This window comes from Salvelinus fontinalis, chromosome 7 (genome assembly GCF_029448725.1).
Source record: "Salvelinus fontinalis isolate EN_2023a chromosome 7, ASM2944872v1, whole genome shotgun sequence".
In the NCBI taxonomy this organism is placed as follows: domain Eukaryota; kingdom Metazoa; phylum Chordata; class Actinopteri; order Salmoniformes; family Salmonidae; genus Salvelinus; species Salvelinus fontinalis.
The window spans coordinates 26,736,645-26,757,684 of NC_074671.1; the positions used below are offsets into that span (position 1 = coordinate 26,736,645).

Sequence of the window (21,040 nt, forward strand, 5' to 3'; positions counted from 1 at the left end):
CACTGTGGGGATGACGTCATCAATGCACTTATTGATGAAGCCATTGACTGATGTGGTGTAGTCCTCAATGCCATCGGAGGAATCCCGCAACATATTTCAGTCTGTGCTAGCAAAACAGTTCTGTAGCTTAGCATCTGCTTCATCTGACCACTTTTTTATTCATCTAGTCACTGGTGCTTCCGGCTTTTATTTTTACTTGTAAGCAGGAATCAGGAGGATAGAATTATGGTCAGATTTGCCAAATGGAGGGCGAGGGAGAGCTTTGTACGCGTCTCTGTATGTGGAGTTAAAGGTGGTCTAGAGATTTTTCCTCTGGTTGCACATCTAACATGCTGATAGAAATTTGGTAAAACGGATTTAAGTTTCCCTGCATTAAAGTCCCCGGCTACTAGGAGCGCCGCCTCTGGGTGAGCATTTTCTTGTTTGCTTATGGCGGAATACAGCTCATTCAATGCTGTCTTAGTGCCAGCCTCTGACTGTGGTATGTAGACAGCTATGGAAAATACAGATGAAAACTCTCTAGGTAGGTATTGTTGTCTACAGTACACACATTCTTGAGGATTCCACATCCATGGCAAGGAAGTTTCGTGAATTTTTTACTTGTATCAAAGAATATCACTGTACCCAAGATTATTCTATCTCAGAGATGTTATTATTTTCCTGTTAGAAGCCTGGGGGATTTGGAGAGTGTGTGGGCATTGGAGAAGCTAGGCAGATCTATTTATAAGCCCATAGCATCTAGGACAGCCATGGAGAAACTGAATCTTGTTAAGAGAAATCAGATCCCTCCACGTACCAACTCAGTAGCCTTGTGGTTAGAGTGTCTGCCCTGAGATTGAACGGTTTCGGGTTCGATCCCTAGTCAAGTCATACCAAAGACTCTAAAAATGGGACATAATACCCTGCTTGGCACTCAGCATTAAGGAGATGGATCGGCCCTACGAAAGTCTAGCATCCTGTCCAGGGGGTGTACTTGTACAAGCTGCCTCATGCTAAAAAGATAGGTAATAGGCTCCTACCCTTTAAGATGTTCTGGCTCTGACAAGACTTACTTACCAGTGAGGCCTAGACTAAACCCTTGTCTTAGACGCAACATAGTTATTATCATCTACCTAAGGTATGCACCTACAGCACTGTTCTCAATTTCATTGTACTAACATTCTCCCTTCATAACATATGCTGAACATCAGGGCCCATATTCTTAATGCTTGCTGAGTGCTGATCTGATCAGTTTTCCCTTTAAGATCATAATGAATAAGATAATGTCGACAGGGTGGACCTGTTCCTAGATCAGCACTCCTACTCTGAAACATCTCATGGATAGAAGCCCAGCTCTATAGTGAACTTCCCAAAACGTTGTAGCTAAGATCCTCTCATAGAGTCTAAGAGTGAGACATTTGGTTGGCAAGGGACGAACGCTGATCTTAGTGCCACGAATGTCTTGGAAAACCCACTCCAGTTCAGTTGAAACTAAAGACACAACTTTTGAACTGGTGCAAATGCCAACTAAACATGTCAATCGGCATTAAAGCTTAGAGTTGGAACCTTAGTTCTGCCATCAATGTGCCAAACTGTACCAGATTGCGTGTGCCAATGAATCATGTATAATCAGATAGAGTCAATTATTATTTGTGGTGCTCTGAACTGTTAGAAGAGGTATCCCCATGAATAATACACTAGTTGAATGTTCCTGAGCTACCCATGGCCATATGGTCAAAACACGTACAATCTATACAGTAAAATATACAGCAATTATCATTCTGTTCAAAAAGTACAGTGCAGTGTGTGCCCCTGTTCTCATTCAGGTTCAAGAACAAAGAAAAGGAAAAGGATCAGATAGACCCAGTCATCCATTAATGAATAAAACAATGTAGGCTAATAGGATAAAATAACATGTATCAAGTCATCCATGAACAAATACATCAACATAGATGAAGAATTAGGATGGAAAATAACATGAATAACATGTATTAAGTCATGAACTATATGTTAATATATCATATATCAATGTAATAGATGATGAATAGTGATTATGATCAACGTTAAAGGGGATGAATGACGGCTGAATAGTGCCTCACCTTGGTCCTGCGGAAGTGGTAGATGATCACCATGCTGACAAAGTCCACCAGCATACACAGGACCTGGAAGGAGAGCACGGCCATGCGCAGGGCGCTGTCGCTTCGAGCAACACAGGGCGTGTCATCCTTGCAGTAGGCACAGCCCTCCTGACAGGGCAGGCAGTCGCTGGACGACCCCTCGGCCAGGTTAGGACTCCCGTCTGAAGCTTTTCCCTTTCTGCCCCAACCTGTGACAGAAAGATTTCTTAAAGATTTTTTACCTGGGTCATAAAAACAATTTCCAATAAAATGGCACTTCAACACTCACCTAAATTAGGTACTTTGTAGTACTTTATGGTAGCTTTATTTGGTAAATTACTTAGTGCTATTCTTTAGCTCCTTTGTAGCAATTAGAGGGAGCCAGACTCCTCATGTCAACGTAACCTTTCACCCTGTTCAAGTGACTCTCCTTAAACGTGTTAAACATAGGCCCTTCTCTCTGATTGTGGCTGCTCCTCCAGTGGTTTCCTGTAGGTCTCTACGTGGGTGTTCGAACACCATCTGTGCCAGGCCTTTATATCTCTAATATCTTCTCTGGCTTCGGCATCATCATCATCATCATGATATCATCTCACCTCCATTTATTGGAATTTCACAGCTATTGTTTAAGATAAGACCCAGCATGTGCATAAATTGCACCCTATTCGCTACATTGTGCACTTCTTTTGACCAGATCCCGGGCCCTGGTCAAAAGTAGTGCACTCTAAAGGAATAGGGTGCCATTGATTAACTTCCACATCTTCGATCATTGATGACATCCTTTTCAGTGTGTAAAAAAGGATTTATGTTGTGTACCATTGTATATAACAAGGAGGGGTGGCATACTGTTTGTTGTAATATAGTGTTTCTGTCAGCAGTACATACACCTACACCTGACATTGCTAAAGCCATAGCTAAGTAACGGACACTTTAAACGTCGCTGAATGTTTGATTGGCTGTATGAATGAGGGCATAGAAACACATCTTGTTTATAATGTTGAATTCATATTGAGTCTAAATGACTCACTCGGCTCTTGTGTTAAAGGTCCAATGCAGCCATTTTTATCTCAATATCAAATCATTTCTGGGCAATAATTAAATACCTTGCTGAGAATGTTTTCAATTCAAATGGACAAAAAGAAACAAAAATTGCTTCTTAGCAAAGAGCAATTTCTCAAGAAAGAATATTGCTAGGACTGTCTGGGAGTGGTCTGAGTGATAAGGGGAACACTGAAAACTAGCTGTTATTGGCAGAGAGGTTTGGAACTCTCTTTCTTATTGGTCTAATAATGATGTCCCCAGGCAGGCCAAAACTCCAACCGAACCAAAACATGAAGAAATTTGAGGGAGTTTTTCAAACAGCAATTACACTAAAAAGGCATTATCATAATTTTCACAATTATTATTATTATTATAGTATTATTAAAATATTATTCCAACCTCATAGTATGGACATATATATATAAAACACAGGAAATCAAGTTTTTGACTGCACTGGGCCTTTAAGTAAACAGCCTTTTTAAAATTATGACAGTATCCTCTATAAAAATAAAAAAAATAGGTGCAGTGAAATGTGTTGTTTTACAGGGTCAGCCATAGCAGTACGGTGCCTCTGGAGCTAGGGTTAAGTGCCTTGCTCAAGGGCACATTGACTGACTTTTCACATTGTTGGCTCAGGAGTTCGAACCAGCAACCTTTCGGTTAATGACCCAACGCTCTATACGCTAGGCTACCTGCCACCCTATGACGGAGTGAAAGCCTGGAGGATGAAACCTAAGCTCTCTCTGGTGTCTGTACTGCACCTAAACATCAAAGCATATGTGTGAACATGAAAAGTCAACACAGTTTCCCTGGTTCAACGACTGGCATATCATACCAGGACTCCGCAGAGAATACTCATGGCTAAAGCACAGAGAAATGTGCAAGGCTCATATTATTTCTACATGGACAAATTCAGGGGACATGGGAAATGCTGGTGGGCTCAGATAATTGTCTCAAGAGGGGTGTCGATGGAGAGAGCGAGAAACCCTTTAGTGATGCCAGTTTGGCAGTGATATTGGGTAAAACTCCAACCATTTCTCCCATTTACTGGGACTTTGCTCTTAACCAAAGACTATTTTAGAAATCTATGACTCTGCACATCCTTGATCTCCTGAAAATACCTACTTATCTCCCATTGGGTTGATGGTATGACTCATAGCTGTCTCTCATTTGGCTCATTGCTTCTCCTGTTGACTCAGTTTCTCACAGTCTGAAAGCGAACCTAATTTCATTGGAAGCTAAAGCTATGGAAATGTAAGGAATCGAAAAGGAAAGGTGAACAGTGGCGGTTTCCTCTACAAATAGTGTTGAGGAAGGAGAATGTTCACTTTGAGGTTAAGACAACAGTTGTTTTTGGCCCGGTGGTGGGCAAAACTTCTGAAGAACATGTCTGTAAGGCACGTGCCTCTGTTTGCTCTAATCAAATTACCCCCCCCCCCCCCCCCTGCACATAAACGCACAGCTACGCACACACGCACAGACACATCCACCCCTCTCTGAATGAGAGAGAGCTTAACTTCGTGGTGGGAGCTCTTGCTGTGCTGTCATATGCAAAAAGGGACGGGTGTGGGTAAGGATGGAGGGATAAAGGGAGGAAGGGAGGGACGGAGGGGGGGACTGATGCAGACACAGAGAGACACGCAGAGGTCCGGGTGGGATGAGAGGAGACTGAGGGAGAGAGCTGGGAGGAGAACACAGGAGTGTGAGTGGGCTTCAAGCCCGACCAACCGAATACCACAGGGGCTTCATGTCTGCAAGGGCCTATTCTAATTAACACAATGGAGGGAAGGAAGGAGGGTCGCAAAATGACGATTCCACTGTATCTTGTTCCTTAAATAAAGGATTATAAAGGACCACATGGTGCCAACACCAGGCGGGGTTTAAGATAATGTCGTCATAACAACGGCAATGTCGCCGTAAACAACGGTAATGTCGTCATAGCAACAGTAATGCTAATGCTACTAACACTACTGAACATGTCGCGAGAGAGCGTTCAAAGGGTCAGACAGCTACATCTGCTAAATTCCTCTTCCTGATTAGGAGCCATCATATGCGACTGGAAGGAACAACAGAAAGAAGAAGAACTTGAATACATTTGCATGGTCAACACATCACCGACTTGCAGCTGCTACGAATGAGGATCATATTTTGTCCGAGTTTTTGAGGACCATGATTCGCCTTCGGTCCTCGCCACGCTCCCATCCCAAATTATGTCACACCTCGCAGAGCATGTTTGCAACATGTTGGCAAATATCAGTAATGTTACTTACTTTTGAAGCCATTGACCGCCACTCTGTTGGGGTGGTAGAAGCCCGTCTTGCACTGGCATTTGTATTTGTCGAGCACAAACCCATGGCCTCGGATAGACATGCACTGTGGATAGAAAAAAGGACAATACAGTATTTGGCATCTACTGTAGGTACAGGTGTCAATATATGTTGAATAAAATTGACAATATATGGATTTACTGTATATGTGTTCATCTTGAGAAGCAGTTGCTCTCAATGGTAATTCTATTTACATTTAAAAAACATATGTCAAAGAATCGCACTCAATTCTCTCAGCAATTAACCAATGAAAACACTTACAACAGTGAGCACAAACCTCCAAAGCCTCGTCTTAATCAATGAACATAATGGGAAAACCAGTGAAATGCTCCATATTAAATTAGGCGAGGCTGTTTCATTTGATTGAGCTGATAGGAAACAGAGAGAGGCCTGTTAGAGAGAGCTCCAGAGGAGCGTCAAGGGGCATCCTTGGCAGACTTTTCTCGGCATTTGCCAAATTACAAGATGTAATTAATATCTAAATTAAGAACAGGCGTATTTGCAAGGATTAAAAGAGAACTATTAATTCTATGTCTCGGGGGACCTGATTCCATCTTCCATTCCGCTTCTAAAACATCTGGGTCACAGTGAGACAAAATGTTATTTTCTTTTAAGAGTACCGTCTCATTTTCAAACTGAAACAAGATTTTATTTTCTCAGCCCAGATTATTAATATAACTTCAGTTGAGAATCCCAGGATAACAAGAGGGACCAAGACGAAGTATTGGACTCCACCAGACACTTAACATGATGTGAAGTGTTGAAGTGTTGGTGACCTGTGGTTCAAGGCCAATGGCAGTGGCACCGTCTACTCTAAATGAAGCAGCGGCTATTGTGACTGGACTTTGCATTAAGAGGTCGCTATTTCTGTCTGTCTCTCAAGGAGCTCTGAGCCAGGCCATCTGCATTTACAAATCTGAAAACAGTCAACCAGGCCCTCAGACAAATCCTTTGAGACTCTCCTTCCCGACCATCTGCAATCGCAAGGTAATTATAGAGTTACCGCTCAATGGACACTCTTCTCAGACAAAGCACTGATGTCACCAAGCCACCTAAATCAGCACTACACAGCTTATTTAAACAGAAATATTCAGCAGTATGGTGGCATAGTGGTCCTTGATTCAAGCCCTGCCCAAGATATTTTGTTTATTTTTAATTGAACCTTTATTTAACTAGGCAAATCAGTTAAGAACAAGTTCTTGTTTACAACGACAGCCTACCAGGGAACAGTGGGTTAACTGCCTTGTTCAGGGGCAGAACAACATTTTTACCCTGTCAGCTCTGGGATTCAATCCAGCAACCTTTCAGTTACTGGCCCAATGCTCTAACCACTAGGCTACCTGCCATCCCAGCTGGCTATCTGCCGCCCCAGTAATATGGTGTCAGAAGTGGGATGTGCATTCAAATCAAATTGGTCATATAGGGTACAATGAGCTGCCCTTTACATGGCGTCAAATCCTAACTTCAGTGCAGCGGCATACCCAGTTTGATCTCAGGCCTACCCAGAAAATGTCCCAGAAATTATTCAATATAAATTGTGTTATAATTTATTACATTTTTAAAAGAAACGCATGTGAGATTTATTTTCTATGGGTAATTTTGTTATAATGTAACAAAGAAATAGTCCGCGACAATCAAGTTTGCTTCCGACTATTGGTTACATTTAAAATAAATTCATACCGTAGTTTGCCTCAACAACCTGCCAACGTCACATGGCTAAACTTTGTAGCGCATAAGCTAGCAAGCACTACAACGCTAGCTTACTCAAATTGACTCACCAGCTAAAGGTCATTTAGTAGTTCTAGCAATGGCAAACCAAATGTCGATCGCTAGGTTTTTCAAAAAAGGAAAAGGAGTGAGGAAAAGGAGTGTGTGCCAGAAAATAATTTGGATCGATCTACCGATAGCTTCCAGAATGAGACATTAACAGGTGGCGCCATGATAGAAACAACCGCAATCTCCATCACAACCGCCAATGCCACGTTGAGCCAGGCATGCTTGCCTACCCCACGGCCTCCTCTCGTTCTTGATGCTGCGGGCGGGGGTGAACCTTCAGTAGGTCCACCGACATATTTGTTTGCCGTTGATGAAGGTGGTATGCCCGTCCACCAAAGCTAGCAAAGTTCCCTTCAAGTATGATAAATGGCAAATCACACTGCTTCTCTTCAAGGTGGTATGACCAGTTCGTGTGGAACGAGTATAGTAAAGCAAAATATGGAATTTATTGTAAGTTTTGTAGGCACTTTCCTGGGGCAAATGTCGAATTCAGATTTATACAAGATTTAAAAATGTAAAAACTGGAAACTCACAAGAAATGCTTGCTGCAAACACGAGAATAGCAAATGACATGTTAGTGCCCTGGCAAAATGTTCATCCTACAAGGCGACCCATGGGCCTAGAAGTCGTGGGACTGTGTTGAACCAAATGCATGGTGATGCAAACATGGATTTTATAGAAAGAAACCGTGCACATATTAAAGTGGTCATAGATATGGTTCCAATGTGTGCAAAGCAGGATATTCCACTCAGAGGGCATAGAGAAACCCAAGAGGCAGTCAACAAAGGTAACTTTTTAGAAATCTTCAATTTCATCTCAGAGTATGACTCAGAAATACAAAACAGGCTTAATGAGCTACCACACAATGCCACGCTTATGAGCCCCGAAATCCAGAACGAGTTGCTGGAGTGTGCAGCATCACTGTTACTGTGGAGGATAAAAGATGAAGTTCATTCTGCACCTTCCACGTGTTTTGCCATACTAGCAGATGAATATAAAGATCAATCTAAACGAGAACTTATTGCTGTGTGCATCCGATACATTCATGCTGGAATGATTAAAGAAAGAGCTGTTGGGTTTATGGAAACTGCTGATTTGTCTGCACAAGAAATGTCTCTGAAAATACTTGAAGTGTTGCAACCCCTGGAGTTGGATCCCACTCTGTGTGGGTTTTTGTTTCGATGGCGCATCAGTCATGTCAGGGAACAGAGGAGGGGTACATGTCCTACTAAAGCAAACATTTAAGCAAGCGGTATATGTGCATTGCAACTCCCACCGTCTGAATTCGGTTCTGTGCACCGCAGCAAACGTGTCGGTACATGTCAGTACTTTTTTAGACACGGTAAATTAGCTACACACATTTATGAGTGGATTCCACAGACATGCTGGACTCATAGAAGTACAGAAAGAGTTGCATCCCGAAAGACCATGCATCGAGTTAGAAAGATCCACAGGTGTACGGTGGAGTTCAAAATCAGTGTCTGTGAGTAATACTGCTAGATGTCATTTTAGAGGTTCTTGCAGAGTTTTCAGAGGCTTGTGGACAAACCAAATTAGAAGCCGATGCCCTCTTACAACAAATCCAGAACAACAAGTGTTTATTCCTTATTCCTGTTACAAAGCTCTACATTATCTGTGACGGACTGTATTGGTTTAATTGAAATCCTTTTCTACGTTCAGAGATAACTCAGGAGGAGACTTCGATAAAATTCTCATGCTAACTGAAGAGATGATGGTTAAGCATGATATTAGTAATTGGGATGTGAGTGCATCACGGCAGCGAAAACTGCCTGTACAATTCGCAGACAAGTGTAGTCACAACTTCATTAGGGAACAACAACAATATTCTAGACAGACAGATTACTGAGTTGAACTCAAGATTTCAACAAGACACATACAGGATCATGCAAGCGGCAGCCTCCTTTTCCAAAGAATCCCAAACCTGTGGCCTTAAAGAGCAGCTGAAGACCACATGCAATCATTCTGCAATATCAATTGAGGATGCTGAATTCACTGTTTCTATTCAGCAGTTGAGTTGCAAAAGTAACATGGGAAAGAGTGACTTTTCCTCCATAATGAGTGTACTTGACAGCTGCCCTGATGATGTTTTCTCTAATATAAACTCTGTTAATGATCATTGTCACACTTCCAATGTCATCATGCAGTGTGGAGAGACTTTCCTCAACAACAACAACTAGGATAAAAAATTGTCTTCCCACATCAATGACAAACGCCTGGCTGAACCACTTCAGTTTGCTGTCTTTTGAGAGTGAATTTACAGATACATTGGATTATGATGAAATCATCACCATATTCAACTCAAAACCTCACCGTTTGCGCCTTGTGATGTAGGTCACGCCTTATGATACGTCTACTAAAGGTAAGGTACCATTTTATAGTACTACTGCCCGCCGTGGTATAAATTGTAATATCAAATATAGGCTTGTAAGCCCATTGAGATTAAAGTGCGTCTGAAGATGAGTTTTGTGTTGTTGGCAACTGGTCTAAAGTTACTGTCTTATTTTAATATGCTGGGATAGGTCATTATTTGTATATGTAACGAGGCTGCTCCAAGTACCATGCACTAGTATAAAATTATTGTATTACGAAAATAATATACGGTGCAATCGCTAAATAAATTAAATAAATAAGTATAAAAAATGCCTATCCAGATTTTTTAGGCCTATCTAAAATATATATATTTGCCTACGCCCCTGCTTCAGTGACATTTAACTTGCCATGAAAATCCATGGAAAACTCCATCCAGCAGATCTTGTTTACAATCGGATGCAAATATACTGTTGGGGAAGAGGGCTCCTGTAACGTTCGTCTAATTCTTCCTCCTCCTCGGATGAGGAGAGGCGAGAAGGATCGGACCGCTTCATGGCACTTGGCTCAATGCTCAATCTAGCCCTGCCAGTGCGGGGAGGTGGAATAACCCGCACCGGGCTATGCACACGTACAGGAGACACCGTGCGCTCTACCATAACACGGTGTCTGATGTCATGATGAAATTTAGTTAAACAAGACGACGAACACGAAGAACACTTGAATAACTACAAAACAATAAACGATGTGAACAAACCTGAACTAGAGAACATAACGCACTAACAGGAACGAACACATACACGAACGAAAACGAAACAGTCCCGTGTGGTGCGACATACACAGACACAGGAACAATCACCCACCAACAAACAGTGAGAACAGCCTACCTTAATATGGTTCTCAATCAGAGGAAACGTAAAACACCTGCTCCTGATTGAGAACCATTTCAGGCAAATACAATTAACCCAAAATAGAAACACATAACATAGAATGCAAACCCAGCTCACATCCTGACCACTTAAACACATACTAAACAAAGGAAATAAGGTCAGGAACCTGACAGCTCCACCCCTCTTCCTCAGAGTGTGCCAGAGAATCCTATAACTGGCTCAGGCTGAAATGACATTAAATACTTTTTTGAAAATGAATGATGCTGCTGAGGTTTTTCATTGATACAGCATATTTCAAATTCCATAGAATAGGATAGTGTAGCACAGTTCCTCCTGAATCTTTGCCATCTCTTTTAGTATTAGTCCTCTGAATTCCCCACTCAGCAGGCATCTTCTCAGACCTTCAGTAAGGTCAACTGGGACCACCATGCTTCCAAACCTTATGAATCATTAAGAATGTGTGTTGGCCTGCTGAACTTTGCTCACCCTGCTTCACAAAGCGGCCAGCAGTGAACAACTCCAGGACAACACGCTACTATAGCGTCATGCAGCTCTCTCTCTCTCTGTTGCCTTTAGAACAGAGAACATATTTTATTTTCTGTGAGCTATGGGAGGACTGGCGACCCTTTTTCTGGAGTATCGCAGGCAGGTCAGATTTTGTACGTGTCATGTTCAGTGGCGTGTATTCATGAAGGCCAACGGAAGCCAGCCCCCCCCCCCCCCCCCACCACCACCATTTTTTAGCTCTTTTGTCTCTCTGTGTTCCATAATTTTCCTTCAATTGGCAAGAGGCTGAATGTATCTCACAGGAGAAAGCATCCGAACGAGCGATACAGCGCCCCTCTGTCTCTCTACGTGTAGGCCATCTATCTGATGCTGTCTGGTCCAAACAAGTATGACATTGTTGCCGTCCATATCATTGAAGGCATGAGAAGCCAGCGAGCACATGGCCTCCCTTGACAAGAAAAATATACAAAATTTCCCAATCAGCATTGAGCTAAACTGAGCGAGATCAACTATGAATGGTCCTGGCGAAAGAAAAAAAAAGTGTCAAAGGAAGCCTGCTTGGATTTGGCGTCTCTCCTATCAAGATGCTTTGAGAGCATACATCATTAACAGAAACAACTTGAATTGTTGCATCTCGTTGTGTTGTTGTCCTCCAGTGGCTATCTAGCTAGTTAAAATTGGCCCCTAAATTAGCCATGGATGGAGAGACGGATTTGGACGGTTTAACTTAATTCTCTGTACTGGCCAATGATTATAATGGTGGTTCTGATCCAACCATGAATGAAAATATTGTTGTGCCCCTAACCTGAGAGGATGGAAGTTCAATATGTACAGTACCTGGATGTAGAAGGCTAATGGTAACTAGCTTCACGTTGCCCGTGAATGGAAGTTAGGCTGGTGAGCAAATATTTTAGCCAGGTAGCCTAGGACAACAAAAAATAAAAGCATGTACTGTATGACAGAGTGACAAACCATTTTGTCAACATGAAAGAGAGGAGGACGGCATTGGCATTTCTCTACAAGTAGAGTGAGTCAACACGTTTTGTGGAGGCAGCTCCTGTTTTCTTTGCGACTTGAGGTAACTCTCTGTGGTTTTAAATAAATAGTTGTTTAGTGGACCGAAAATGTCGAAAACATTAACTTGCTTAACCATGCTGTAGGTCATGTAACCGTCTGTTACATGCAATATGCTTCCTGGACTTCACCGGACAGAAGTTGCTATCCGGTTTTGTGATGGAACAAAGTTGTGGTAAAATGTATTCTGACGCTGTCTTCTTATTGTAATGGCCTTTAGGCATATATATATCACAGTCGCAAGGCATATGAATTAACAGCAAATAATGCAATAATCCCAACACACGTTTTTTTTGGGGGGGGGGGGGGGGGGGGGGGGGGGGGGCTTGGCTTCCCCAACGATTTTACCCATGCACTGCTGCTGGGTCATGTTTGGGTTTCGACCTGAGAGCACAGGTAGGTGAGATTCTTCCTGAAATCACTGAAATGGATCAATTAGCTCAGTTGATGAAGTGAAATGTCTTGTTGCAAATATTTTCCTACCAATTGAGGCTATACCTTTGTGCAGCTTGGTTTGAAATGCAAGTCATTCCTAATTCTCCATCTGACAGAACAAACCGCTGTTGAAATCTGCTCTGTGTGTGGGGAAGGAAGGTGGGGCGCAGTGGACCTGTCTGCCACTTTCAACACAGTCCCTTTGCATTAGCTAGGGAAATGAGAAGTGTGTATGTGTTTGTTTGTGTGTGTTTGTGTGTGTGTGTTTGTGTGCATGTGTGTGTGTGTGTGTGTGTAAAAGTGTGAGGGGCCGGGAATAGTCACAGCACTCCCCCACCACTCTGACTAGGTGATTGATGCGGGCTGGGCCCGGAGTGTGTTGAGCGGCGAAGGAGGCCAGACGGAGCAGCCTGCTTCCCAGCTACCTGCCATCCGTCACATGTGATCTCAGCAACATCGGCCCATCGGCCAAGCCAGGAGTGGGATTACCTCCAATGGGCCGTAAAATGGTCCGTTTGGACAAGATACATAAACCTTTCCACACAGGGATAAGGAGCTTTAGAAGCACAAGTGACAGAGAGTTGGATGCTAGGTATTATATGGCACGGTATACGGATGTAAACTGATATGTATTCTGTCATACATTCTGTCATACAGTATCATTATAATGATATCCGTTTCTGACCATCTGTTTCCACCTTGCACTTGTGGATGTACAGAGACTCCTACAGTATGCAATGTATTTCTACTATTAATCATAAAAGAAAAGGTATGATGCAGTGGTTGCCGTAGGTCTCCCTACGAGCACAACTGCTCTTTGTTTACAACACAGCTGTGGCAGCTGTCAATCACCCACTCTCTGGCACGCTAATTGCCATGGCGACATGTGTGTGACCGGGAGCGAGAGCCTTTTTATTGGAGAGCGTCATGCTGTCACGCCAGAGGGGGGCCGTCGGTACCGAGAGCCTATGACAGGGTAGCTATAGGAGTCAGAAATGAACGGTGGACACACTGGCTCCAGTACAAACACATTATACAATAAGTATTGCCTGCAGGAAAACGTACACATGTGGTTCAGGGTATACGGCTCCACAAATATACTGTAGAGCTGGGACGATAAACAGAACATTTTTGACACCAGCCACTTATCGAGGGCATTTTACTAACATAGATAATCACAGTAAATAGCTTATACTAGAGAAAAGTTTGAAATGAAATAAGTCTGCTAATATGGGCACAAACACACACATTTTCGCGTTAACATATAAGAGGGTCTCCTCATTCAACTCTCTCTGACATGCAATAGGGGGGGGAACATATTGCAATTGGGCTAATTGATACAGAAGCCTTCCCATTTCCACCTGCTCAGTAGGTACACTGCTCGATCATTAGACCTTTACCCATAAACCACTTCTCTTTGAATTAATTACAATCACACTCCTCCGGTCCAACACAGCGCCTCATCAACTCTCTAATAGGTCTCTGGATGTGGACTGAGTGATCCCTATGTATAGCATGGTATTTTGGGAGGAGTTCAAGGGAAATTTTTAAAATGTTCAACATCATATTCATCATCTCCAGCACCACCCCAACATGTGGAAATGGTGCGTTTCATTGTTTTGGCATAAAAAAGGTAGAGGAAGATGAGTGTTTCCAATGACATCATCAACCAATTAGTAGACAATTAGTAGGCAATGCTTACTCATAATTGGTTAAAATCACACTGATGATGTCATTGGAAACACCTATTTTACTCTATATCTTCTACTATAAAACCTAGACACGCGAAATGTTCACATGTGTTGATGTTGGGGTGGTGCTGGAGTTGATGAATATGAGGTTTCAATATTTTGAATGTTTTCTTTAAGGTAAAGAGGGGCTGTGGAGTTATCATGGCGAAGGAGAGTGGTTATGGACCTCCATATAGTAGACATGCAAAGTAACACTGGTAGTTACATGATAATGATCTTCATAGTGATAACCGCTATGATGTCCTGTCATAAACCATTCGGCTCGCTATGGCTACACCAATGGACAAGGTGACATTTCAAGATTTGACTTATCCCATAGTTTTCATGAGATACTGAAATAAGATCCAGCATGCTTTAACCTTCAAACATGTAGCATTTTCAGGAGGTGCATGGATTTCTATGACATTTAAAAACGCAACATTTGCAGGCATGATGTCGAAGTGTGTGTGTGTGTGTGTGTGTGTGTGTGTGTGTGTGTGTGTGTGTGTGTGTGTGTGTGTGTGTGTGTGTGTGTGTGTGTGTGTGTGTGTGTGTGTGTGTGTGTGTGTGTGTGTGTGTGTGAGTCTGTGTGTGTGTGTGTGCTTCAGCTAAGATGCCAGCTCAGACTACAGTACGTGTGAAGGCTCAGGGGAAATAAGAGGATATTAAGCCAGTGCATGTTTTGTTTGACAGAAGAGAAAAACAACAGGAGTTTTGTGAGAATTGCTAAACATAGCACCATCTTGACACCACACGTATTCTCATTAGACACATTCAGATAGACACAAACACACACAATCACACACACACACACACACACACACACACACACACACACACACACACACACACACACACACACACACACACACACACACACACACACACACACACACACACACACACACACACACACACACACAGTCTGGTCCGCAAAAGGCAATGCCCTGGGTGATGTCCAATGGCCAGCCTCTAAACGGTACTGAGATAAACACTGAGACCAAACACTGAGCTAAACAGCCTACCAGGCAGGGACTGTGGCGACTAGCACAAGACAGCTTGTGACATATTGCTCTGATCATACACACATATCAACACACACGCGCGCACACACACACTCCTAAAACGTACAGTTGGCGTACACACTCTGATAAGCAAAGGGGCAAGGAGAGTAGAGATGAGGAGAGCATAGGCAGAGGATGGACACCCACTCTCAGCCTTTTGACAGGCCCATAACAGCCCCAGGGGGGAGAAGGCCTAAATAGCTTCATGGCTGATATAATAAAGCTCAGGCCCATCATAATTATGCCGTGTGGTGAGATACTGATCTGTCCTCCACTGATCTGACCCATTACCTCTTATTATAGTTATTGCTTTCCTTTTCTATGTGCTGTATTGCGATGAATTTTTGCTGAAGCCAACAATGTATAGTTTCTTGTTCAGGTACACCAACAACTTGCATTTAATTACCAGCCAAGGTTTGAGATCAATTCCCATTCGTATTTAAACTCAAGAGCTCTGGATTTACAGTATCTGACAACCCTTCTGTCATCCCATACTTCCCTGACTGAATCTGTTTCCTTGCTGCTTTTGCTTTCTGCCTCATACAGACATGGGAAACTAAAATGTGAAAGAATGCCTTGGGGCATGTGTATTAAAGTCTTCAAAGCATTTTCATGTAAATTCAGAGTTCCAACATTATCCACATGGCCAATTAACGGGACAGTGCTTAAGGAAAGCCCGTACAGACAACGACGGAGGCTACTGTTAAATCCACACGTGTTCTGTGATCTCTCCACGAACAGTATCATGGACAACAGCCCAAACTTTGCATTTGATGTTCTTAACTGGCTGGCCCTGTGGAGTTATGGCCATGGGAAATTAGATTTCTCAGCAGTGTCCACTTTGGACTTTGAGCTCTTCGAATACCATTGGGGTGCCATTACATTGCCTGGCTAATTCACATAATAAGGTCTGATACAAAAGTCTGGTTGCGCTAAAATGATGATGATTATTTTCTATCCCTTCCAACCCAAATGTCTCACACATGATACACCCCAGTGTGGCATAACAGGCAGAGCAAATAATCAGTGTTGTTTGCTTAATCCCAATCCCTTTGCTCAGTGTCACTGTCTGGCCCCTAATCAGTTGTACTGTAGAATGGGGGTGGGGGTGGGCGGAGGAGGAGAAGGAGCAGGGGCCCTCATTCGTTGACATAGGGCCCTACTTGGGATGACACAATGTTTATAACGCCGGGGAAATCCCTCAAGAGAACAGGAGAATTCGCTATTTTTATCGAGCAATCTGGAACTATGGCTGGAGATGAAAGAGTAAGAACCTTTTTTTCATCCTGTAGAAGGAGAACCAAGCGGAGAAGCTGTCACTGTTAATAACAGATAAATATGTTACTCACTGACGTTCTGCTAAAATATCACCTACTTTCCCAGGGCTGCATGGGGGGAGTATATACCTTCCACATCAAAAAAAGACAAAGTAACATCTTTGAGAAAGCATACGGTAGTTAGACTCGAAAAAAAGACTGATTTTCTTTATCTCAGTTGATCATTGATGACTGTGATTAGCATTTTCCTTTCAATTCCTTGTGCGTGTGTTAAATGTTGATGCTTTGTTATTTATTTAGTATTTACAGTAAGTGTTCATACATTGTCATTCAATTTTATCCTATTTAGTGCTATATCCAACACATTCTATGTACATTATCTGGTGCAAAATGGCTAGCTTCCAGCACCCAATTCACAAGTTTGGCATCATGTAGGCCTATTTGTGTCACAGGAACCCATGGGATCTCAACATAATATTCCACTTCATATTCAGAGAGCGCCAGCCTATCTCAAAGTGTCTTTGGCTGGCTTTTGTGGGAGCTGTCAGTGTAATTGCTAGATAATTGTGGAGAAAAGCTGTTTTCTCCTGCTCTTCGAAAGGTAATTTGTGGGTCTTGCCTGAAGACAAAGTCAACAAAAGCTTGATTAAATTGTTGATGTATTCAATAGTTTTTTGCCATTGTCTGTGTTTGATGCTCATTTTCGGGAGGGCGCGGGTCCCATCACTCACTTATACTAATTCATCCCTTGTTTGCTATTTCAGCACAATCGATTTTGCCTCAACTAAAGTGAAGTCCTTACCATACCCTTGTAGACCTTTAATTGGTTATCTCATTAAAAACACACTCAATTAGAGAGACAATGAATTCGATGCCCAATGATGCTACTCAACTAATGCTAATGCTAACACTGCAAAACCCAACCCTTCGAGCATGCTCAGTGTGTTTCAGAGCTCCCCTTTGGGTGGTCACCCAGACGAGATCCAAACAGCATTAGCCATGTTATTTTGAGACCCATTTTGGCTGGGTCTGGTTGCTACACGTTGCTGGCGAGCACACCAGATGAATTGTCCTGCGTTGACATGAAGATGGATCACTTCTTTTCACAGCTATCAGTGTAAGGCAGGCCTCTGTCTCATGCTATTACACTGAGGCCATGAGGATGCATACAGCATCTCTCTATGTGAACTTGTGAAACAGTGAGGCCAATAAGACATCATCAATGGTTACCACCACTAAACATTATAAATTATCAGGTACCTTGAATTTATAAGTGATTCTTCCCATAAATCCATTATAGCCTAACTAAACATTCAATGGATAGATATCGCTAAAAGCCTGTGTATCCGTATCTATCCATGTCCTTTATGTCATCTGTAGCCTGCCTATGAGTCTAAACAGCTTTTCAACATTGGAACTGCGGTGCCATCATACGTTTTCCCAAATGTATCACTGAGAAAGATTAATGGAGCAGACTGAGGCATGTTGGTTTCTCATTCCTCTTCATGGAGTTTGTGTTAGCTCAGGGCAGCAGGTCGCTGGAACACAGATTGCCTTATTAATTCAGAAGCATTAGGGGGACAGGGAACACCACAGCATGATAGAGATGACAGTGTGAGGCAATGATAACCTTGTGAACCAAGGTGAGAATTAACCAAAAAACACATTGAAAGAAAAGACCTGAAATGTCAGAAGCGGCTTACCCACTCAGGAACGATAAAGTTGGTCGTGGCACACTGGAAAAACTAAGCGTGTCTCCCAATATGTTTACTACCACGCTGTACACTGTCATACTCTAAGCTGGTTCTCTGATGACGTTCTCTTGCGCATGTTCTTGTTAAGATGAGAGTGTGGAGAAAGCAACACATTTTACACTTGAGAAGCATTCGCAGATTTAACAAGATAGCTACATAAAGCAAACACAAATGTTTAACTTCAGAATTATCAGCTAGCTATATGTGAATCATTTTAATCTAGCTAGCTAGCTAGTTTTCCATGTCAAAAAACAACCTAAAACGAATCCAACTGGGCAAAACGTGGTTGAATCAACGTTGTTTCCACGACATTTAAACAACAAATATTCAATGTGATAACATAGACAGGTTGGTTGTTTAGCAACAAAAACGAGTGGTGCGCAACTATGAGGCAAAACAGACGGGTTGGCTTAGATTGTTGACAACATGTAAGATATATTTTGTCTCGAATGTTTATTGAAAACATAAATACATTTGCACAATGAGCACTTGTTGTCTCTCAAATACATTGTTACAGTTGTTGGTTAGTTAGCTACCACATTTTTTTGCGATATTAGCATTGAGCTGAAATCAGTCAAAACAAGACATGGTATCAATAACAAGATGAAACGAGCTGAAATGAGCCTCTTATGATTCCCTTCATGGCAGTTTCTTGTAATTTTGCGACCAATCTGGCCATCCAGAACCACAACAACACGTTGACTTCTGTCCCATGGAAGCACGCATATCGTTTTCATGACATTGTCTATTGAATCAACGTGGAAAACGGATTGGATTTGCAAAAAGTCATCACCGTAAGGAAATTTCCTATTTTTTTTCACACAACTTTCAACCTATATTCAATGAAATTATTACATTTTTTGTTGATTTCACATTGAATTCACTTTAATTGACAACTCAACCAAATGTAAATCAAAACAAGATGTTAAATTGACGTATGTGAGCAGTGGGATGTTTGTATACAGTATGCACGGTAGATTTTCAACGTTAGCTACACATTTTTCATGGGTAGCTAGCTAGCTACCAATTCTTCGTCTGTTAGCCTACGATCTACGCAGACCACTGTGGATATTTTAGGCAGTTAAACATGTCAAAATGAACACAACATGTATTCATTAACAAATCAAGATAAAATATTGAAGTCCGACAACATACTGTACATAAGATGTGAGTGGGCAACTTTTCATTTCGAAGTTGGAGTTAATTTTCTCTCGCTTCATCTAAAAAAAACACCCGCCATAATTTTCAATAAATTTTGCATAATATTTTACGTGGTTGCATCATATTACATTAACAATCCTGGGAATATTTCAGTTGAAGCTTGCTTCGATGCTTGCTTCTTAATGTGTACAAATGGAGTTCACATCTGAGAACTGTCCTCCGTGCTCTGTTTGGACTCCCTGCTCCATTCCCTGCTCTAATTAGCGTGAAGCACGGAAGTATGCATACTGAGAAACACTTGAAGTCTCTGTTACAATATCCACACTAGCATACGACCTGAATGAGACAATGTGTTCGACATTCAATGTGATATCCTAGTATGGACATGAGGATGTAGCCTGAGACTTTATGTTACAAGAACAGCACATATCAGAACTCAAGTTCCATGAAATACTAGGTTAACTCACTGCCAGGTTTGAGGTCAATTCCATTTAAATTCCAGTCAATTCAAAAAGTACACAACTCCAATTCCAAAGTTTCCTAATTGAAAAGCACTGAAAATAGTTTGATTTTGAATTTCAGTGTACTTTCTGAATTGACTGGAATTTAAATGGATTTGACCCCAACCCTGCTCACTGTTGCCTGTTGATTTAAGGCCAGCCAGTGCAGCCAAACACTAGGTACGACCATTTCTCCACAGTCAGTCTCTGTGACTGAGAGCCTTGTGAAGCCTGCAGTCACTGTTATTCTGCTGGGTCAATCATTCAAGCTATGTGTCACCACATCCACTGGGCTCCAGCAGCCAGTCCCTGTGGGCTTCACCACTTGTTCTGTGCAATAAGCTAAGTGATTGAGACATTCATCATCATCTTTATGTACTTGCATGAAAGGTGCCCCCGGGGCAAAGTTCAAGACTTTTGAAGAACACTGAAGCACAAGAATGAAAGTGCCATTAGTGGGAGATGAGGAAAAAGGGAAAAAGGAAAATGTCAAGTATGACAGGTTTGACTCCTATTTGCTTCCCGATTGAAGGCCCATCTTGTTTGTAAATGTTTCTGCAGCGATAGCAAGTACATTATGGCTTACTAGTATGGCTGCAAACATTGTGTATCCATTAGAATATATATATATATATATATATGCTGTATTTAATACATTTCATATGCATTGAGTCTTTACAACATTACTGATACAGTTATATAGAGATCCAATCGGTCCAAGCAGCCTGGCTGTTAAGCTAATGGATGGTTGGTTCACAGCCTAGAATCCATGACCAAATTGATTGTCATATATTGTCCTTGACAGGCCAAGTAGCATTGGCATTGGCCTAAGCAGATTGATGCTTCCACCCCGTAGGCATTGGCCTTCTTGTATTCAACGGTGATATGCATTTATTTACATGTTAACTGAATATAGCTTGGTCACCCCTTTTCCTAGCCTGATGTACCAGCCGGTGATAGCTAGCTACAGATAAAGTTTGAGCAAGTTTGCTAAAGCAGGAAAAGAATCCTCCAGCAACAGGAAATGTGAATTATTATGTGGATTATAATTAGTGGACATTTCTGAATGGATTGATACAT

The 21,040-nt window shown here is 42.1% G+C and overlaps 1 protein-coding gene across 1 annotated transcript in view; it reads right to left on the reverse strand.

Annotated features, from left to right (window-relative positions):
• The window catches only part of gpr158a (G protein-coupled receptor 158a), a 106,237-nt gene that overhangs the window by 55,814 nt on the left and 29,383 nt on the right, over positions 1-21,040 (reverse strand). The window contains exons 3-4 of the mRNA XM_055928921.1: positions 5,408-5,510; positions 2,079-2,305 (exon numbers count right to left, since the gene is read on the reverse strand). Coding sequence (XP_055784896.1) covers positions 2,079-2,305; positions 5,408-5,510 — 330 coding nt within the window. The remainder of the gene's footprint in view (positions 1-2,078; positions 2,306-5,407; positions 5,511-21,040) is intronic.